Source organism: Mustela nivalis (genome assembly GCF_964662115.1).
Source record: "Mustela nivalis genome assembly, chromosome: Y".
NCBI lineage: Eukaryota > Metazoa > Chordata > Mammalia > Carnivora > Mustelidae > Mustela > Mustela nivalis.
Genome location: NC_139041.1, coordinates 30,692,634 through 30,714,955, shown reverse-complemented (window position 1 = coordinate 30,714,955; position 22,322 = coordinate 30,692,634). Strand labels below are relative to the sequence as shown.

The 22,322-nt window shown below is 55.2% G+C and overlaps 1 protein-coding gene across 2 annotated transcripts in view; it reads left to right on the top strand.

Moving 5' to 3' along the window:
- Positions 1 to 22,322, top strand: part of LOC309856856 (protein Shroom2-like) — a 130,828-nt gene that overhangs the window by 67,575 nt on the left and 40,931 nt on the right. For both annotated transcript variants that reach the window (XM_082718530.1, XM_082718529.1), the window contains exons 3-5: positions 7,610 to 7,741; positions 11,922 to 14,376; positions 15,870 to 15,967. In XM_082718530.1, coding sequence (XP_082574656.1) covers positions 7,610 to 7,741; positions 11,922 to 14,376; positions 15,870 to 15,967 — 2,685 coding nt within the window. The remainder of the gene's footprint in view (positions 1 to 7,609; positions 7,742 to 11,921; positions 14,377 to 15,869; positions 15,968 to 22,322) is intronic.

Sequence of the window (22,322 nt, the reverse complement as noted above, 5' to 3'; positions counted from 1 at the left end):
CCTTGCCTCGTCCTTCCCTCCCAGGCCCTCTGTGGTCCTACTCGGCCCAGAAGTGCTGCTCGCAGGAAGGTGTGGCGCGGAGACGGGAACCTTTTCCCATGTGTGTGCGCACGGTTGTCATCTGCCCAGGGCCCGCGCTGCAAGGGCTGACCGGCGGCTCTGCAGGGGTCCCCTGCGGGCGTCTGCACAGACAGCCCCGGGCGCTCTTGCTGGGCAGCACCAGGGGCTTAAGCAATTGTGCTTAGGGAAGGTGGAGTGAGACCGGAAACTGGGTCACAGGTGGCGTTTCCCTGATCCCCGTAGCCGAGGGGACAGGCCTTCGCCGTGGGAGAGGTGTGCGGCTTTCCCCGGGGCACGCGGTGCGTCGGGGAGGGCAAGCATCTCGCTCAGAGCGGGGCGGGGGGCTGTTGCCGTGTGACTAGATAAAGTGCGGGCTGCAAGCTGGGCATAACGAGTGCCGGGCAGTCCTCCATCCCCCTCGCTTCCCAGGTCAGCTCCTCGCAAGCTCGGAGAACTTCCAATAGCCTGTGGAATGTTTCTTTTCCATGTCATGCCATTCGTTATTTTGGAAAGCTTGCCATCGCCCTTTTGGCTTCTCTTTCCAATCCTTGTGGTAATCCTAGTTTTGCTTGAAATGGAGTCCGGCTGCCGGGCACATCGTTACTCTGACTCTTAGCCAAGACTCAGAACTGCCGTGAGCAGTCGGACCAGGGCCGAGTTATCAGTAGGGTTTTGTGGACTCTTCTGCCTCTTAGTGGGCGGCCCGACACCAGCTGTGACTCTGATTACGGCCACTAAGCTTGCACTAAGCTTGCATCCGGGAGCAGATTAAGGCCCAGGGTTAAGGCAGGTTCTCTGCGGGTGGTTGTACAGGTTGGCGGGGCTGTGGAATGATTCCATACATGAAGGAAGGAGGTTTCAGATCTCGTGCGTGCAGCCATGCTTGCCATGAGCAAACTTCTTGGAACATGCGTTGTTTTCTGGAAGTCGCTCAGTTGCAGCGAATTTCACAGCAAGCCTGTGTTGTGCCGTGCCCCCCTCTGCTCCTGGCTGCTTGGAGCTGTCCTGGAGCAGGTGGCTCTGTGCGTGGCCCTGACATGGGCTAGCACAGATGTTCCTCGAAGCAGCTTCTTGCAGCCATGCCGCGGGAGCACAGGGCTGGCCAGCACGTCCGCAGGTTGTATCCGCCCTACCTTCCCCTCCTGAGAGCTCTTCCTGGGACAGAACCTCTGTGTGTGTGTCTGTGTGTGTGTGTGTGTCTGTGTGTGTCTCTGTGTTGTTGCAGGCTGGGAGCCTTAGTAGGGGTGTTGGCAGGTGTCCTTGGAACCCTGTACTCTCAGAGGCCAGTCTGCAGGTGTTGGCTGTAGTGTCAGGGGAAAAGCTTCTGTTTCGAGCATTTTGGGACTCAAGACTGTTTGCTCCATGCCTATTTCTTGTTAAACAGAGCAGACCCAGAAATTAACCTGCACAGATACCCTGACGTCTTTGGGCTCTTTTCCATTGTTGTTTTTATTGAGTAAAATCAGGAGAAAAAGTGAAGAATTGCTTCTCTTCAAATGTAGGCTCAGCTTATGGCCTGAGCAATTTGATCACATGAATTTCCATTTACATGAGACATTTCATATTCTAAGTCAAGGAGGGAGTGGTAAAAAAAGTTAAGATTTTTTTCATTGCACAGCACATAAGTGATGTTTATAAAACTTAGTGTGAAAACTTTGAGGGTTTCTAATAGGTTATGCAGAGATGTTTTAATAATATGCAGAGAATGTTTTATTTATTCATTATTTAATAATGTGCAGAGAATGTTTTACTTATTTTCATTTCTTTTATATATGACTCCTCAGCCCTGTTGCTGATGCTGAGAGCTGTTTATAATCAGTTTTATTAATGCCTGCACATTTGAGTGTCCTGAGTGTCTTTGGCAAAAAAATTTATTCTCTTGAAACGTAACCAGGAAGTTGGGTTGGCGCCCTTTTAAAGCACTGAGTTGGGCTTACTCGTGTGTTCGTCAGTTGACATAGTGGACATAGGCAGGTGAGATCGTCTTTCTTTTTTTCTCTTTTCTGACACGAATCGGTTTATTGATGTGAAGATGATAGAAGTTACTAGAAAAAGCCAGTCATTTGGGTTTGTTCCCGTCTGGCCATGTTCACAGCGTGACCTTCCTACACGGTGTTTTGAGCGGACACACGCAGGGGCAGCACCAGAGGCCAAACCAGAAACGAGGACTCGCCCTTGTCGGGGGGGTGAGGATGCGGGGCGCCCCGGCCTCGGGACAGGAACCCTGGTGCTTTCATGCGGTGGGAAGGCCACTTCTGAGCCTGGCCTCTGTGCGAAGTGTGGCTTTGATGTCTGGTATCCATTTCGACTACTTAGATCCCTAGGAATTTCTATCTGAATTCTCGCCCTGTTTGAAAGCAGGGACTGTCTGCCCCGTACCCCACAGTAGACGTAAGCCAGCGTGCCATCCCCAGGACACTGTCACATTGTCGCACCACTGGCAGGGAGGGGACCCGTGTGCCAGGTATGGAGTGCTGTGTGTGCTCCCGCAGCGGGTTAGAAGCGCTCCAGGGAGAGGTGAAGGTCACAGCATGAGGTCCAGCCCTCCGGGAAGTAGCCGGCCCCTGAGTGTGCTCATAGGCACAGACTGGGAAAGCCCGAGCACGAGCTGAGCCAAAAGACGTCAAGAGAAATGGAAGCAGATCTCAGCAGAGTCTTTCTAGAGCAGAGGGCTCTGGCCTGTCCTTGGAAAGCTGAGCCAGGGCTGAGCCGCCAGTCTGGTCCCACGTCAGCTGTACCAGAGCCTCCTCAAGAGATGGCACCCAAGGGAGCGCAGGGAAAGGGAGCCAGAGGCAGAGAGCATGGGGCCCGAGCCCGCATCTGAATGTGCCAGGAAGGTGAGCACAAACGCATCAGCCCACCCAGGCTGTGCCCAGCCGATGCCCACGCTGCTGGCCCGGGGGCACATGCCACACGACAGGTTGGCTGGATGCCTGAGAATGTGAGCGCTTGGGCTTCCTTCTGCGGCCACTGGGAGCCGTCGAAGATTCTGGAGTGAGAGCAAGAGCTGTCCGGAGCAGAGTTGCCGAGTTGCAGAGATCTGGCAGGAGCTCGATAGACCCGCAGAGGGAGAGGCTGGTCAGGACATGGCCTTCCCTAGGCTTGGCAGAGACAGGAAGTGGTGGGGTCAGAGCAAGGTTGCTTTTGTGTTTGTAGACTGGTGCTTTTTCTTTGTTTCTTTTGGAAGGACTAAGAAGGATGCTGGCACTCACCCCTCCTCCAGCAGAGACCCCTCACCCCCCACCCCCACCTCCTCTGCTGGCCTGGACCCGCTCCCTTCCTTGAATTCCGGGGGCTGTCTGCATAGGGCCAGTCCTGCGCACTCGGGCTCCCTGAGAACCATTTGCCGCGTTGTCCAGCTCCCCCTTTCTCTGGAACCCAGGTGTTTCCCAGTCCAGGCCCACTGATGCTTTTCTGTGAGATGCTTCCACACAGCCCTGTTGACGTTTCTCCCGCCAGGAGCCTTCCCCGACCCCAGTGTTGCCTGAAAGCCCTCACGCCCTGTGCACGGGCCCATCATGGTGTGCACCCAGAGCCGGGGCCCCTGGCCTCCCCACCGATGGGTCTGGTCCCATCAGGCTGATGGAGCTTGTGGTGACGAGGCACAGACTGCGTTTGTCTTGTGCGGCAGTGCCTGTTGGCTTCTCATTACAGAACTTACCCAGCACTCATGGGACTTTTCTTTTGGGTGGGGGGCGGATATTGTTCTTTATGACAATGATGAACATTTTATTGAAGCATTTATCTTCATATTTCCTTTTTGTAAAAGGATTTCTGATATCTAGATTTGTTCTTAATTTTCAGGGATAGCATAGCATTTTTCAAATCTGTGATCTAAATCCTATCCTTCCAACATCCCCTCAGAGACTACCTAGCATATAAAATTATTTTAAAAATTAACATAAATTTTGTATTTTGTAATTTGTGGGAAAGGCATTAGGAGAATTGTCATTAGGGTGAATAATTTTGTCTGGAGCACCAGAAAATATTCATGGTCAGTACTGTGGCTTTTCAGTATGTATATCAAAGGAATATTAAGCACAGAAGAGAGATTACGTTTTGGAAGAGGGACGGCGGCCTGGGGGCACGCACAGAAGCCGGCGGGCTGCAGAAGGAACGGACCTGCTGTCTGCAGCATTCCCCGGGTCGTCTAGAAGGAGATGGGGCAGAATGCGCACACGGCGCCTGTGGTCGTCTGTAGGTTGTGGCCCACTTTCCTCTGGTCTTCTCAGTGCCTTCTTCATTTTTAAATGTTCCATATTTTCTTTTCTTTAAGATTTATTTATTTGAGATAGAGCAAGAGACAGAGAGTGCACAAGCGGGGGGCAGAGGCAGAGGGAGAAGCAGACTCCCCGCTGAGCAGGGAGCCCAATGCAGGGCTCCATCTCAGGACCCCAGGATCATGACCTGAACCGAAGGCAGACGCTTCACCGAGTAAGCCCCCCAGGCGCCCCGTGTTCCATGTTTTCTACAGTAAGCGTACACCGTAAGGATTACAAATGTCAGTAGCCCTTTGAATAGAAAGGGCTTTCTTCCGTGTACACTGGGATGACCGTAGTCCGGGGTGCCTCTAGACTGAACCCCATTTCTGGTAGTCCTGGTATTGTGGGGCTCAATGCACAGTGTGTGGCATTGTTGGTCTTTGTCTGGGGCACTCCTGCCCGTGCCACCCTGCACAGAAGCAGGACCTCGAGTGCCACTGGGACAAGCTAAGCTGCACAGGCCTTCGCGGCTCCAGTGAGCTGCGTGCCCGTCCGCCACTCGTGGCTCATTCCAAGGCCAGAACTGTCCCTGCCACACAGCAACAATAGGGGCGCTTGGGTGGCTCAGTGGTTAAAGCCTCTGCCTTTGGCTCAGGTCATGATCCTAGGGTCCTGGGATCAAGCCCGTGTCAGGCTCTCTGCTCTGCGGGGAGCCTGCTTCGTCCTCTCTCTCTCTCTCTACCTGCCTGCCTACCTCTCTGCCTACTTGTGATCTCTGTCTCTCTCTCTGCCTGCTTACTTGTGATCTCTGTCAAATAAATAAACAATTTTTTTATTATTTTATTAAAGATAAAATTTGTTTTAAATATTAAAAAAAAATAATAAAGCCACCCGAGGGGCGCCGGGCCGGGGTGGCTTGCTCTGTCGGCAAAGCGTCCGCCTTCGGCTCAGGTCATGATCTCCAGGTCCTGGGATGGAGCCCCCTGTCGGGCTCCCTGCTCAGCAGGGAGCCTGCTTGTGCTCGCTCACTCCTCTCTCCGTCAAAGAAAAAAGTGAAATCTTAAAAATAAATAAATAAATAAAGCCACCTGTGTGAAAAGAAACCCCACGATCCAGGGAAAAGGAGGATCTTCAATCCACTTGCAGTTCTGTTGCCGCTGGGTCTGGTTGAAGCGGAGCCAGAGGCGCAGTGACTGTATGTGCACACTGGGTGGCGCCAGAGCGCTCGGTCCCCAGAGCCTTCCTGTCCAGCATCCGCCCAGGGTTGGGACTGATGCACACATGGGTGCCCAAGGTCCTCCTTTCTCTTATCAACAAGTTTGAACCAGGAGAGGGGCTGACAAGCAGGAAGGAGCTGGAACCTTGCTAAATACGTTCATTATGCCCTAGGATGTTCAGAGGACCTGCTGCAAGCGCCTGTGTTTTAGGAAAACATCACTGTGTCCAGTATCCGTGAGATCCTTGTTTTAGCGGATAGGTGTAACTTCATCACTGTGTTATCATTTGTTCTTTTTAATTTTTTTAAAGATTTTGTTTATTTATTTGACAGAGAGATCACAAGTAGACTGAGCCACCAGGCACCCCTCATTTGTTCTTTTTCAAAAAACTTTTTTGGAAGCCTGGCTGGCTCAGTGGGTTAAAGCCTCTGCCTTTGGCTCAGGTCATGATCCCGGGGTCCTGGGATCGAGCCTCGCATCAGGCTCTCTGCTCAGCTGGGAGCCTGCTTCCCTTCCTCTCTCTCTACCTGTCTCTCTGCCTCTTGTGATCTCTGTCAAATAAATAAATAAAATCTTTTTTAAAAAATTTTTTTAACATTTTATTTGCACGTGAGAGAGAACAAGCACGAGCAGGGGGAAGGGGCAGAGGCAGAGGGAGAAGCAGGCTCCCCGCTCAACAAGGAGCCCAATGCAGGGCTTGATCCCAGGACCCTGAGAATCATTACCTGAGCTGAAGGCAGATGCTTAACCAACTGAGCCACCCAGGTGCCCCTGTTCCTTTCTTTTTTAAAGCCCTTAATTCATACTACAACTGCTGACTATGTCTTCTTGAAATAGATTTGCATCTGTGTGGATTATCCTTTTAAAAAAGAGAAAACATGCTTATGCTTGGAACGCTGCTACCCCAGTAAGCCAGCCCGTACCCCAGTCTTGCCAGTTGCAGGGTTGGAAGATGTTGCCAGAGAAGACAAGGCATTTTCCTTTCCTGGCCTTTTTTTTTATTTGTTTCCCTTTGCCTCCATTCTCCGTCTAGTTTCTTTCCTTCATTAATTAACTATAAATGAAGATGAAAGAAATTGTGGATATGGTAGCACAAAAAAAGACATCTGAAAATGAAATTCACAAGGCCAGAACCTTTCTTACGAGGATTCTGAGGAACTCTATGAGGTACAGTTTGGTTTTCAGTCCCTTTACTTCTGCGGTGCGATGAATTTGTTTCTTCTGTGGTTTTGTTCATGGGGAAACTCCTGAAGTCAACACATTCCACATGTCCGTACCCAGCGAGGCACATTTTGAGGTCTCTCTGTGTTCTTGAAGGGGATGTAGGCTGTCCAGAGCGAGCAAGTTCTGTGCCACACAGGAGAAGCGGAGAGTGCGAGCACAGGCCAGTGGGCCGCCTTCTCTCGGAGGCTGTCAGGTTTTCACGGCAGCCCCGCGGACTTCCGACTCCAGTTCCCTTCCCGCACCCAGGCAGTGCAGCCAGAACACCAGTGTGCCCGCCGCGGGGCGGTGGGGACCATGGGGTGGGAGCCCGGGCAGGGCGGGCCGCCGCCTGTAGGTCTAGGACCTCACGTTCCCGGAATGGGGACCCTTAGCCGACTTTGCAGACGCTCCAAGGGGCCCAGGGGAGTGAACACATGTCCGCAGGTCTTCGTTCACGTAAGTAAGTGTCTGTGTCTCCTGGGTTAAGTGAGTAAGTCACGGCGGCCTAAACTCTGCATGACCCGGCGGAGCGGGGCACTCTCGGAGCTTCTGTCCTGTGCGGTCCGTGTTCCGCAGGGAGGCTGAGGGCTGTGCACATAGCGGTGCGGAAGCAGAGACGGAAGAGTCTGTCTGCGGTCGTGCTGGTGGCCCAGGGGACAGCAAGATGGATTTACTGTGGGAATAGATGTTGGAAAATAAGGGTTAATTCACATGTGGAAGCTTGAGATGGTCTCTGCATTAACGTGAGTTCTGTATTAAGAAATGTGTCACACACCGTGTTCATGTCCAGATCCAGTGGGAAGCACCTGGAGGCGATGCTCTGAACCGGACGGAAGTCACCGTGACTTCTTTTCCATGTCGCACTTCTGTCTTGGCACGGAGTCGTCCTTTGTTCAGGGTCCCTGAGCCGTCTGCGTTCTTTTTCAGGAAGAATGAAGTGAGCTGGAGGCCTCACTCCTGGCACGCCACCAAGTTCTCCGACAGCCACCCCGAGATGGCAGCAGCGCCGTTCCCCCCCGCCGGCGCCTGCCCTTCTTGGCACGGGCGACACCACACCAGGTAGGCACGCGTTTCCCACCGGGACAGGCGGTGTCCGTCGCTTCCCAGCCCTGCCACGAGAGCACCTCTCTCACCTTCAGAACAGTTTCGTCTTTCTGATGAGGAAAAGCCACTAGCACAGCATTCCTGGTAAAACTTTCCAAGTTTTTCAGAGTAGGGAGGTGGCCAACCTCTGGGAACAAAACCTGAAACATCAAGAGCAAGGATGAGTAGGTGTGCGTTCTCCTTCCGGTGCTCAGTCCGTCGGCAGCCTGGGAGCTGGGCTTCTTGCCTGAACGCCTTTGGGCCAGCTGCCGACATGACTGGGGCAGCTACCATGCCACCCACTTGCCCACAGCCACCGCCATTCTTTTGAGATTTTTGTGCCTAGATTGGAAGACAGGCGCTACCTACGGGTTCGGCAAGTGTAGCTCACAGAGGCTCCCAGGCAGTCCTGGGCAGCATCAGCACCCTGTCCCTAACGCCCAGGCTCTCCTGTGGCTGGACAGAGGAAACCAGGGCTTCACAGCCCACACGCCAGGCTGGCAGCCAGCCTTGAGGGCCCAGTGGTGGTTCCCAGTAAGTGCGAGACCAAGACGGTGGGAGCTCTTGGTTGGCAAAAGGAGGCGGCGTTCTGGTCGACCTGGCGTCCACATATCAGGTGCAGAAGTGCCGCTGGATGAGGTACGCGTGTGACAGCCCCACAGCGGTGTTGGCTTGAGGAAACTCCAGCTAGGCACCCATCCTCTTGGGTCAGCCCCCAGCGTCATCACAAGTCTCCTATTAAAAGGATGACGGTGACAGCAAGTAGTGTGGGTTTGGGTATGTGTATCTGTGTTTGTAGGTGTATCTGTGCATGCTTAGGATGTGTGCACGTGTGTGTGTGTGTGTGTTTGTGAGTGTGCGTACATACCTATTCTATAAGTGCATTTGTGCCTGTGTGTGTGGAGGTCATTAACCACCTCAAAATCAGTATTTTTTTTAAAGATTTTATTATTTGACACAGAAAGAGATCCCAAGTAGGCAGAGAGGCAGGCACAGAGAGAGGAGGAAGCAGACTCCCCGCTGAGCAGAGAGCCCGATGTGGGGCTCAATCCCAGGACCCTGGGATCATGACCTGAGCTGAAGGCAGAGGCTTAACCCACTGAACCACCCAGGCGCCCCGAAATCAATTTTTTAAGAAAAGATTTATCTATTTGGGAGCGAGAGAGTGAGCGAAAGTATGCACAAGTTGGGGGCAGAAGGAGAGCGTGAATGTCAAGCAGTCTCCACGTGGCGCACAGAGCCCACAGGGGGCCCGATCCCAGGACCTGAGATCCTGACCTGAGTGAAACCAACAGCCAGACGCTTAATCAAGACTGAGCCACCCAGACGCCCCTCAGAATCTATTTTTGATTTTTAGCAAACACTGGTTTGCTGTAAAATCATGCAGTGTTTTTATGAGGAAAGACATCGCAAATGCATTATCTACTTGAAGTGATGAGAGACCGTGGTGTTGGCAGTCCAGGGTGTTTTTGAGAAACCACGGGTTCTCAGCTGCACACTACAGTTCAGTGGAAAGTGGGCCTTGCCTTTCGTTATTGAGGTGAAGTAATGTAATAGGATGTCCATTCAGTCCCTTTGGTGGTTTCTTTTCTTTTCTTTTTAAGATTTTATTTATTTGACAGACAGAGATCTCAAGTAGGCAGAGAGGCAGGCAGAGAGGGAGAGAGGAGAAAGCAGACTCACTGCTGAGCAGAGAGCCCGATGCAGGGCTCGATCCCAGGACCTTGCGATCATGACCTGAGCTGAACGTAGAGGCTTTAACCCACTGAGCCATCCAGTCTTTGGTGGTTTCTTGATTAAAGATGCACAAATGCTGCCCACATTTGTGTGGAAGCGGTGCTGAGCCTTGTTCCTATCTGCCAAGACTGAAGTCCGCATGGGGAGAGCCCCCTCAGGGCACTGGGGGAGGACGGCGTGGACGGTGTTCTGTGTCTGAGGGGCACCTGCTGTGTCCGTCCAGAGAAGGGTGTAAAACCCCCACAGTCCCCTCCCCTCAGGAATACCTCCCTGTCCCCAGGAGCCATGAGACCTTCAGAGCATGTAGGTATAATCTTTCTCCCTGTGTTTTCATTTGTCTTGTTGCTGTTGTTGTTAAGAGTCATTTAGCCGGTTCAGTCTCCTCGCTGTGCTGACATGGCTTGCTTTCTTATCCGGGTTCTCCCCAGACCTAAAGTAGCAACAGTTGTGGGCAGTAGGTTTTGGTTTTTGTTTTTCTGACCTCGAAGCCTGAAGGTTCCAGCTCTGTTGAGCTTTCATGAAAGTGTTTTCAAGGCTGGATAAAGAGCTCGCCACAGAGGGCCCTTAGGCTCCCCTGTGCGCTGTGACTACCTGGTAGAATGCAGACTTCGTGATGAGTGTGCATCACCCAGCTTGTAGCAGTAAGCCTGGCTTTTGCATTTCCTCCTCCTAGACCCCGTGCTAGTTGCAAACCAGAATGTTTGCAGTCCGGGTACAGCTCCGATGAACTCTGCCAGGCGTCATGAGGCCCCTGGCCCCGCAGTGTCGTGTTTTGCTGAAAACGCCTGTCGCTGGAGTTCTCTCAATCACGTGTTGCCTTCAGTGACAGCTGAAAGGAGTTGATGGTACTTGAATGCTTAGGTGTGGAAAAGTCACATTGTCCTGCACCTCCTGCATTTTTTAAAATTTACTTGTTATTGTTTAGATATTGTCAGAGGAAGAGTGAGCACAGCAGGGGGAGCGGCGGGCCATGAAGAAGCCGGTGGCGGCTCCTCACGGAGCAGGGAGCCCCATGTGGGGCTCAGTCCCAGGACCCCGAGATCATGACCTGAGCCAAAGGCAGACACTTCACCGACTGAGCCACCCGGGCGCCCCTGGACGTCCCCTTTCAGTGTGAAAGCTGTCATGGTTCAGTAGGTTCTTCTCTGTTAGTCATTCGAACAAAAACCCTTTCGTATGCAGAGCCCAGGGGTCCACAGACCTGCTCTAGAAAGGGCCATGTAGGAAGTATTTTAGGTTCCGTGGGCCCGTGTGTGTTGCCAGTTCCCCAGCTCAGAAGCAGTCACAAACGGTGTGTACACGGATGGCCCCTACTGGGTTCTAATCACACCTTATCTGTAAGCAGTGATATTTGAATTTCTTATCATTCTCATGAGTCCTGAAATGGTCTTTTGATCCACGTGCCCCCAACCCTTTAACTGCCTAACCCCCGTGCTCACGGGCTGTGGACCGCCAGCTGCCGTACTTTGTGATGGAGGATGAAAGCGCTCACGTAGGCAGAGTCTCCCCGCTGCTGACCGCTGTGGTTTTGGCCACCCTGAGGGCAGGAGTGTGTACAGCTAGCACATGAAGGCATGTGTTTGGGGAAAGAGCATCGAGTGAGTCGGGCTGGGTTTTTTCAGCCTGTTGTCAGAGTTACTGTTTAAAATGCTGTGCTGGTGCCTCTCCCTCTCTCACTCCTGCCTCTCTGCCTACTTGTGATCTCTATTTTTTTTTTTTTAAGATTTTATCTATTTATTTATTTGACAGAGAGATAGGCGGTAGGGGGAAGCAGGCCCCCCGCCAAGCAGAGAGCCCAATACGGGGCTCGATCCCAGGACCCCAAGATCATGACCTGAGCTGAAAGCAGAGGCTTTAACCCACTGAGCCACCCAGGCGCCCTGATCTCTCTCTCTATTAAATTAAGGGGGAAAAAATCCAAAAAGGGGCACCTGAGTGGATCAGTGAGTTAAGCCTCTGCCTTTAGCTCAGGTCATGATCTCAGGGTCCTGGGATCAGCCCCGCATCGGGCTCTCTGCTCAGCGGCGAGCCTGCCTCTCCCTCTCTCACTCCTGGATGCCTGGGTGGTTCAGTCAGCGAGGTGTCTGCCTCTGGCTCAGGTCACGATCCCGGGGTCCTGGAGTCGAGTCTCACATCTGTCTGCTTCTCCCTCTCCCTCGGCCTGCCGCTCCCCCTGCTTGTGCTCTCTCTCTCGCTCTTTTTCTGTCAAATAAATAAAATCTTTTTACAATAAATTTTAAAAATAATAAAATGCTGTGGTGAGGTCCCCTGTCAGGTCCCAGGACCCTGTTCTGGGAAGAGTTCTGGGCGTCTGGATGTCTCGTGCGGGCCACCGGCATTCAGTGTGCTGCCGCGCTCATCTTCCCCGCCGCTGCTCGTCGATTCTAAAGCAGACCCCCCTGTGCTCCTTCCCTGCTAGCTCTTCGTCTCACGACCTGTCGGGCCCGTGGGAGCAGTCCAACCTGCAGCGAACCTCGGACCATTTCAGCTCGCTCGGGAGTGTCGACAGCCTGGACCAGCCTTCCCACCACTACCCCTCCGGACGCCTGTCCGCGGCCAAGTCCAACAGCAGCATCGACCACCTGGGCGGCCAGAGCAAGCGGGACTCGGCCTACGGCTCCTTCTCCACCAGCTCCAGCACGCCTGACCACACCCTGCCCAAGGCCGACGCCTCCTCCACAGAGAACATCATCTACAAAGTGGGCCTCTGGGAGGCCTCCAAGCCAGGTGGCAGCCGGCAGGGCCAGGCTGCCAGCGATGCTCCGGGCCTGGAGGAGAGGCTCGGGTACTTCCCAGCCCGGGTCCCCTGTGACAGCCGCAAAAGCCCCAGGCCGGAGGACAGTCCTGAGGCCAAGCTGGCCACCGCCGGGAGGTCAAATTTTGGGCCGGTCTGGTATGTCCCTGAGAAGAAAAAAGCACCTTCGTCCCCTCCTCCGCCCCCTCCCCCTCTCCGCAGTGACAGCTTCGCAGCCACCAAGAGCCACGAGAAGACCCAGGGCCCTCCATTTTCAGAGGCAGCCAACGCACAGCACTTTCTGGGCCTGACCCGGGCCCAGCCCCGCAGCGACTGGAGAACAGAAGCTGCCGATCCGTGGAGGCCAGTGCATCCCAGTGGCAGGAGAGCCGTCGGGAGCTCGGACTGCGTGCCGGACGTCCCCCTGGACGGAGGTGTGCTGCCCTCCGACCACAGGGCCGGCGGCCTCCCAGGGGCCCCCGGCCGGCTGCAGGCCTCCCTGTCCAGCACGGATGTGCGCTTCCCGCCGTCTTCCCACGGCTGCCAGCACCCACGCCAGTACAGTGACGACAGCCCCTTCTCCCACGAGGGCCCCAGGGCCGCCACGTCGCTGAGGGAACAGCCCCGCCTGGCCATCCCCGGGGGCCGTTTCCAGGACGACAGCCCCCCTCAGGTCAGGTGGCCCAGTGCCACCAACCAGAAGGGGGACGGCGGCGGGCAGAGCCGCTACTACTGTGTGACCAGCAGACATTGCCTGCAGGGGAGCACACAGGCGGCATGTCTGCACGAGGAGGCCTGGCAACCTGACGTGGTCCTGGGCGCCCCCGAGTACCCTGCCTCCCACCCGATGGGCCAGAGGCCCCGGTGCTCCCTGCTGCAGCCCGAGGTGGCCGCAGGCCCCCCCGAGAGAGACGGGAGTGACCCAGGGGACCGAGGGGCAGAGGGCCGCTCCGTAGCATGTGAGGACACAGAGGGAGCCAGGCCCGTGGCGAAGGCCGGAGCGAGGGGCTCTGCGGACGGCTTCGCATGGGCGGACGGCGAGAGCAGCCAGATCTCCCGCCAGAAGACCCCCATGCTGCACTCGCTGACGCGGGAGGGGACGCGGCGGCCCGAGAACGGGCAGGAAACCCACACAGAGAGGCCGCCCCCGACAGATGCCCCCGGGGGCAAACCGACACGGAGGAGTGACCGGTTCGCCACCACCCTGAGGAACGAGATCCAGATGCGACGGGCCAGGCTACAGCAGAGCAAGAGCGCGGTGGCGCTAACCGGGGCAGGGGGCGTGGCGGGGGAGGCCGCCGGCTGGGGGACGCAGCACGGGGCTGCCACCAGCGCCACCCCAGAAGGGTCCTTCACAGGCACCTACAGAGACCACGTGAAGGAGGCCCAGGCCCGGGTGCTCAGGGCCACGTCGTTCAAGCGCCGTGACTTGGAGCCCAGCGCAGCCGATCCTTACGCAGGGTCACCGGAGCACCGGGCTGAGGACCACGGCGCCGGTCCGGACCCCGTCCCCCGCGTCTGGGAGGGGGGCCTGGCCAAGCCGTCCCCGTTGGGAGCAGGCGGGCCGCACGTTCCCCGCATCGGAAGCCGCAAGCGGTTCACGCTGGAGCAGAAGCTGAAATCCTACTCCGAACCAGAGAAGATGAACGAGGTGGGGCTCTCGGGGCACGAGCGCCCTCAGCAGCACCCCGGGACGTCCGACGAGACACTGGGCACGTTCGCCGACCGATGGAAGTTCTTTGAGGAAACCAGCAGACCCGTTCAGCAGAGACCGGGGCCGAACCCAGCGCTCTGTGGTTTCCCGAAGGAGAGGATGGAGAGGCCGCAGACAGCAGGCCGCGGGTACGAGGGTGCAGAGCCTTGGTTCCAGAAGCGGGCCCGCACCACCTCCTTTGGAGAGCACCCCAGTGGTCACGGAAAAGCGGGGAAGGTCGGAAAACAGGAACCGCCCCAGAGACTCGGGACGTTTGCTGAGTACCAAGCGTCTTGGCGGGAACAGAGGCCAGCTCTAGAAGGCAGGAGCTCCGGGCGGTACCACTCAGCCGACGACATCCTGGACGTGGGTCTGGAGCAACACGAGAGGCCGCAGTACGTTCATGGACGGTCCCGGTCATCGCCATCCACGGACCTCTACACGCAGGTAAGCCTTGGGCCGCAAGCGAGGGGGCTGTCCCCCGCCTGCCGTCCTAATCACTCAGAGAGGAGGCCCCGAAATAGAACGGCCCGAGTCAGTGTGACGTGTGCCCAGCGGTTTGTGCTGTAGCCCTTCCGGCGTGGCCCTGTGGGAAAGGTCCCTGGGGACAAGTCAGGACATTCGTGACCCCTGAAGGGCCATCTTGGCGTGCAACTCTCGAGTCCCTAGCCGTCTCCTCCTCTGTCACTACAGCTGTCTTTCCCCAGGTGAATGTGTCCCAGCCTTAACACTACGCAGAGAATTTGGGGGGGTCCTAGAAAATGGCTGCTTCTCCTCTGAACCAGAAAGTGGTACTTTGGGGAAGTGTAGGGCGGCCTGTCTTCAAGCCTTCGGACCATTTACAGTTTTTAGTGTTTGTTCTTTTCATTTTTTCAGGGTTTTTTTTTTTTTTTTTTCCAAATATTTTCAGAGATTGCTCCAGGGCCGATGTAAGTTAGCACGCGTGCATTAAACTGTTGCACTTTTCAGTCAGGTGAGAGTTCTGACGGTCAGGGGAACGTTAAGCTTGCTGGAACAACGGAGTACTCGGAGCCATAGTCAGAGTCCGTGCCACGCGATCCCTCCCTTTCTCTGCCTGTTCCGCCTCTTTTTTTTTTTTTTAAGATTTTATTTATTTATTTGCCAGACAGAGATCACAAGTAGGCAGAGGCAGGCAGAGAGAGAGAGGAGGAAGCAGGCTCCCTGCTGAGCAGAGAGCCCGATGTGGGACTTGATCCCAGGACCCTGGGATCATGACCTGAGCTGAAGGCAGAGGCTTTAACCTACACTGAGCCACCCAGGCGCCCCCCCCCCCCCTGTTCTGCCTCTTAAACCTATCTCTGTGTTTCAGAGAAAAGGTTTGCAGGGCGCGATGCGGTTTCTTTTCCCAAGAACAAGTCACGGGCCTAGGACGCGACAGTGTGTCTGTGTGTATAAGAAGGGTGGCCTATTTGTCCGTGGCACCCCTGAGCTGACAGGCCTACCACCACCGCCTGTGTGGCTCTCTGTCGTGGCTGGGTCCCAGCCCACGGCCCGCGAGGCCTGACCTCGGAGCCTCCCACGCTTGCTCAGGCCAGAGAGAAGAGCCCCGGACTCTGCCCAGGGCTAGGGCTTGGGGCTTTGCCGCAGCGAGCTGTCACCGGCTGTGTGCAGGCTGGTTTCTGTCTCGTTTCCGCTTGGGCCGGCTGTGTTGCGTGGCTCCACGGGCCTCCCTCCGGCTTCCCGCCCCCTGCCCGGGACAGACGTGGACGCGTGGTCTGGTGCATTCGTTTTGACAGACCGGTTTGGAGAGCTGAGCCGGCCGGCCCTGTGGCCGAGCGTCAGCACGGGACGGCAGGCTGCGTCACTGCCTTCGTGGTCCAGGCCCGCAGGGCAAACCCACAATGAGGGGGTTCGTAATAACAGACGTCGTACAGGAGGCGGCTTGGTGACTCGGTGTCTCACTGTGCTGCTCTTGGCAGGAAGCTGCCATCGGACCGCAGCAGCCCGTTGGGGACACTGGTGAGCGCAGAGAACGTTCCTCCGCAGTCTGGGCCGAGGAGGGACAGCCCCATCCGAGGTAGGTGAACTTTGGGTGTGGGGTTGCGGAGAGGACGTGTCGGGGGTGGCCTTCTTTGTGGCGGCTGGGCGCCAGTGAGCATGACGGGGCATGTTTGTGGCCAGAGCCGGACGGGCCGCCAGCAGCTGTGGATTGCGGCATGCTCGGTGCGGGCGGCGCATCCTAGGCAGAGCCCGCGGGCCGGCACCACTGCCGGGATCAGGTTCCCTGGGCCCGAACACCTTTGGGGCGTCCTCGGGGTGCAGAATGGCTGCTGGGTTTGCTGGACAGCGAGCTTCTTTATCTGGAGACGATGAGAACTCTGGTGTCGCGTGCGGGAATGGAACGCTTCCTGCAGACCGCGGGATCAGGGGTGTGCTGGGCCGCTCGGGCAACAGGTCCACGTTGGGAGTCACCCGGACGGGTTGTCAGGAAGGAACAAGCCAGGTTTTCTCAGCGGGGCTTCTTTTCAGCCTGAAAATAGAAACCAATTCCGTGGGGCCCTCGGAGGGTCAGAGCATCTTACGGAACGGTGGATGCCCGAGAGCAGGGCGCTTCCGGGCCGTGTGCTGTACGTAGTTCTAAAACGCAGCCAGTGTGGCTGTTCAGCTGTAGTGAGGATGGATGGATACGTGGATGGACAGACAGACTGTCATCTCGCCCTTGACACGCGTGAGGAGGGAGGGAGGGGAAAAGCGTAGATGCTCTAGGACCTGTGGGGTCCCCTTATTTTAAAAGGGCTGATAGAAGCATGGAAATAAATGTACACAGTTGGGTCAGTGGATTTTTCCGTTGCTTTGAAGAATGTCTAGTGATGGGTGTGATATTCAGAACCTCATAAGGTTCTGGTGCAGAAATATCCAATTTAGATGTTTGCTTTTAAGGGCCTTCTATAATGGGCTTTAGTTTCGTTGGGCTGTAAACTTGAGTGCTGTTGGCTGTAAGCGAGAGTATCCAGTCTTTACGCAGCCCTGCGGGACAAGAGTGGCATTTTGTGTAGGAGGTCCCTGCAGTTCACGGTCTGCGTGACTGAGACCAAGCCTCCCCGGCTAAGAACGAACGCCGGGCGAATCATGCACCTACCGCATGCAGCCGTTTCTGAGAAACACAATCAGCACTTTATTCCCAGAGCTGCTGCGTGAGTCCGCGCCCAGCCCCAGCTGTCCCCGTCTCGCCCAGCCCGCTGCCCGGCGCTGCCACTGTCACGTCACGAGGGGGCTCAGAGCCCTCTCACTCGTGTGGATGCCGCGTGTGTCTGTGCACCTGCCCTGGGCACAGCCCTGCCACCGCGGGGGCGTAGCCCTTGCTGTGAACGGAGGCCTCCCGGGCAGCCGGCAGCAGCCCCGTGGGTGCATGCCGGTGCATGTGCGTGTGCATGCGTGTGCACGTGCTGTCAGCGGCACTGTCAGTAGCGACAGGCTCACGAGCAGCAGCAGGGGGACTACAGGCTTCCTGTATCCCAGCGCATGCACAAGCTCTCCGAAGAAACTGGGACCGGAGCCTTCTGCTTTCGCGCTGCACAGCCGGCGATCTGTAGAATTGCGTGTGCATTCAGAGGGAGGTGAGGCTCCTTGAAATTCCAGAACAGAAAGCCATTTTCCGCTTTTCTCACAGAATGTTTGATTTCTCACGTATTGGTAACAAATCCTGTACCTAAAACATGAAATCTGGGAATAAAAGAAATGAAAATTCAGGTCAAGGACTGTCTCTTTGCCCACCGCAACCGAAAGCCTGTAATGCAAACATTTAAAGACGCCTGATGTTTTACATAAATTTAAAACAATGTAAATGTGTATAAAAAAATAGGAATTACTGAGGCACCTAATCAACTCAGTACGGTGTGCAATTCTTAATCTCCAGGTTGTGAATTTGAGCCCCATGCTGGACACAGAGATTACTAAAAAAATAAAATCTTTAAAAAAAAAAGGATTACTGATCTGATAAGTGGTACAGGATAGTGAATGGTTTTTGTTTTTGTTTTTGTTTTTTGAAAGATTTATTTATTTATTTGACAGAGATCACAAGTAGGCAGAGAGGCAAGCAGAGAGAGGGGGAAACAGGCTCCCTGCTGAGCAGAGAGCCCGATGCAGGATGCAGGGCTCGAACCCAGGACCCTGAGATCATGACCTGAGCTGAAGGCAGAGGCTTTAACCCACTGAGCCGCCCAGGTGCCCCAGTGAATGTTTTTCATTGTAATCTGCTGAGACAACAGAATAGCATGGAGATAAGAGTTACCTGTCCATTCACATCACATGGAGAACATTTTTGTGAGGTTCAAGATTCTGTCCTGTGTGAAGATACGGAGGACAAAGGTTCTGCTCCCAAAGGACCTCACCATGTCGGAGGGAAGGCGAGACACCAGTACTTACCGTGAAAGTCATGACACATAATGAGAATTTTTGTAAAAAATTATGTGGTGCTTCCGAATCTTGGCGGAAAGACGGCGAGGTGACTTCTGCCTGAGTACTGGGCAAGACAGGTAGTGTCTGATCCGAGAGGAGGCCAAAGCCAGAAGAGCAGATCCCACTGCGTTTGCTTACTTATAACTTTTTCTGTGGCAAGCACCCCCCTTTACCCACCCACCCCCGGGCTCACCCCCCAGCTTCTCCTGTTTTCTGCCAGGTTTTGCACCAGCTCTCTGAGCTTAGTCATGACCGGCGGGAGTCTGCTTCCTGCCAATTCCCCCTGCCCCGACTGGGGTACCTCACAAGCTGGATGGAGCAGCTTGCTCGGGCTGTCCTAACCAAATGCCTCAGACTAGGCAGCATCGACAATGGGAATTTATTTTCTCAGTCTTCTGGAGGCCAGAGCCTAAGATCAAGGGGCAAAGGGTCAGCGGCTTTGGTTTCTTCCAGGGCTTCTCTTCACAACTGGCACATCGCCACCTCCTTCTGGTGTCCTCGTGTGGCCTTCCCTTGGTGTGTCTCTGCCCAGTCTCTTGTAAGGACACCATTGAGACTGGATGAGGATTCACCCTGATGACTTCATTTTACCTTACTTATTACCTCGTTAATAACCCTGTCTCCAAATAGTCACATTCTGAGGTCCTGGGGATTAGGACTTCATCTTAGAAATTTTGGGGGGATTCAGTGACTCCATAACCCTGGGGAGAATCTCCTTTCTGCCTTATGCCTTGGAACCAGTGTGTCAGCTGCCTGGGTGCTTTTGGGAAGTGTCATCCTGTCATCGAGCTGCTGAGGTCACACCTGATGTGGGGGCATTTGAAACAAAAGGAAGAGGGAGGCTGCCATGCTCGAGTGTGGCTGGTGAAGAGGGGAGTTCAGCTAAACCTCTCTGGAGGGCTTTTGGGGGGCACATAACCAAGCCTTGCTGTTGCAGGCACCTTGTGATTCAGTGATTGCCCTGTTAAGCGTCCACCTTCTGAATATGTGGCCGTGGTGTGAGGAGGTGGGGACTCGGACACTCACCTGGGAGATGTATGCGTGCACCTCTCCTGCTTCTCACAGAGCCACCCCTACGCGGTCTGCTGGTCTTCCTGCCTGGATGGCTGCTAGAGCCTCCGAACAGAGCAGAGACGGCCATCCTGTCTTTGCTGCTCTGGCACCCCCTGTGCGGGGACTCCGATCTGAGCCACAGTTTCCCTGGTCACTTTGCTGCACAGGGCAAGGCTCACCTCCCCCTGGGCAACACATTGCTCTCTGAGGAGTTCTGCTTTGCCTCTCTGAGATCAAGTTAAAGCCTTCTTCATCCAAGCTTTCATCATCTCCAGGCTGGACCATGCCTGATACCTCCTTGCTGGTCTTGGAATAGAAATTAAATGATAATTGTCCCCATTCTCAAACAATGCAACAGCTTCTGGTTAGACGTGGAATAAAATGCAAGCGCCTGACCATGACCTGCAAGGCCCTTTGTGGCCCTCTTCGGGGCAGCCTTTATCATACTTTCCTTTTCCCATCCAGTCTCAGGACTCATTGCCACCTTCCCATCCCTTGAACAAGCCAAGTTCATTTCTCCCTCCGGGCCTGATGGTTATTTAAAGGCTGTTCTTGAAATACCACAGGCCTACCTCGCGATACCTACCTAGCAAATGGCAACTGGGTGTTCTTGCTCAGCTGGGGGAGAGGACCTTGTGTAAGCACAGTGACTGGAAGGTGGATGGACCAGTTGGCAAGCGGATGAATGGAGATATTTGTGGGTGGTGGTGGGTAGATGAATAGATGGATGGGTATCCGCCCAACAGCCCTTGGTTCAGTCCTTGGTTTTGGCAAATAATGATCCGTGTTGGTACATTCCATGTGCTGAACTTTTATGTAACAGTTTAGTTTACACAACAGCCAGGGAAATGGGCTTGTCTTTCTGTCCTGGCATAAATTCAGAATCAAGACAAACATGTCAACGTGCATTTATTTGGTAGTGGCCTTGTTTTCCAGCATCCTATTTTAAAGCTTGCAAGAAAGCTAAGTTGTGCTGTGGTCAATTCTTGCTCTCGAGTTTGAGAGTTCAGTGAGTACTGTGTTCAGGGAGGCTCTGGTAGACCAAGGGGGAAGGGAGATCTGGGGGTGGAGCGCGGTGGCTGTGGGTGCTGGCAGGTTCCATCTTCATAGCTGCCTTGCGGGCATTTCCACCCCCGCCTTTGGCAGCTGCTGCCAGCGGGCTGGCACTGACCTGCAGGCTTGTATCTTGTTGGGACAGATGAGCGAGGGGGAGGAGAGTGAGAATATATCCCGAACCGCAACAACATGTAAAATTGAATCCGTATGGAATCGAGCTCGTTAGGGAAGACGTGGTGCTTCAGTATAAAATTCATAAAGAAACTAACCCGTGGGGGGTCACCTTCCTGTATGTTTTCCCTCCGTGTGTGCAGAGGTGAATGCAAAGACGGATTTGTCAGTTAGGCAAGCTTCGTACAAGCAGATTTAAAAGTAAGAGAGACTGTCCAGCCAAACTCTGCCCCTCATTTGCGGCTTTCAGGAAGACATTTGCTTTTCCTGGCCCTCAATTAGCTAAGGGGCAATTGCAGCTTTCCATTCTGAACTGCTTGCTCGGCGGGGTAATTACGAAGCGAGCGAGCGCCGGTGCAGGCACAGACTAGGCGACACTCCCGCTGGGACGTTTTGCAGGGCGGAGCCAGCCTGAGGCAGAGCCCGCCCGGGAGGTGGTCGCGGTGCGACGAGTGCCAGTCGACCTGCCTGGGACCTCCCTCCGGCAGAGGAGGACAATGCCGGGCAGGGGTGGTGGGGGCCGGGGAGGGAGGAGGGGGTGTAACTGCAGTTCTCCCTGAGGCTGGGAGAGCCACGTGGCTTTACCAACCGCGGGATCGGGGCTAGAGCCCGAGCACACATTGGCTTCCAGGCTGCTCTGGCCTGGCGGCTTCACGTTATTTGGAAAGCGGCGTGTGTGGGTTACAGGGCTTGCGGCTGGGGCGGCTGGAGGGAGCCGGAGCCCGCACTGCAGGAAGAGGCGTGCGGGCGGAGAGGCCAGGCGGTACTCCCTGCGCCCGAGCACTGGGGGGCGGCCCCGGGGGAGGAACGGAGACTCGAACGGACCGCAGACCCAACTTCCGGGTTCCGGGTTCCGGCCTCTCCAAGAGCCGCAGGCGGAAGGCAACCTCGGCCGCCGGAACTGCGGCGCTCGCGTAACTTCCGGCGCTCCCCCGGGGAGACCGTGTAGCCCCGTGGGCAGCTGCGCCTGCGCCCGTGGTGGACGCCCGAGCTGGCGGGTCAGCCCCGGGACCGGACAGCAGGCCACGGCCGCCGCTTCCCAGATGGAGAGCCCTCCGCAGCTGTCCTGGTGCATTAACCCTGCGCACGTTTACCCTTTATCTCCTCTGTCCACTTCACAGCTCTCTTCAGAGCTCAGGCCCTTGTCAGCCGGCCTTGGTTGAGTTTGCACGTAAAGAGACTCATCCGTGTTTCTGCCTTTCTCCAGAAATCCATCCAAACACACCGAGACCCGTCTCCTCTCCATTTTTCCAGCTGTGCTGCTCTCTCCTAGGCTGTATTTGAGGGCCGAGATGGCCCGGGAAGCACCCACTCACTCAGCCGTTCGGCTTTCCACACTCCTTAAATTGCTGCTGTTCATATCGTCAAAGGCATTGGCTAAGTCCGCTCTACGCCCTTTGAAGATAATCTTTGTTGCCTTTTGACTTTTGTGCGCTCTTCTGGTTGCTAGTGTAGTTAGGTGCTTTCCATCTTGGCTCAGGAACCAGGCTGTGAAGTATCCCGCCTCTAGTTCCTGTTCTTCTACTGGGACTGAATGTGGCGCTCTACCGACTATTAAGTTGGCTTTCTTAACATGAGTGGGTGAAGCCAAATGTGTAAAACCTCAGTGATCAACCCATGTTTGAAGTATATGCACATCTCAGGACGCCTAAGTGGAACTGTCCCTTAAGCTTCCAACTCTTGATTTTTTCTCA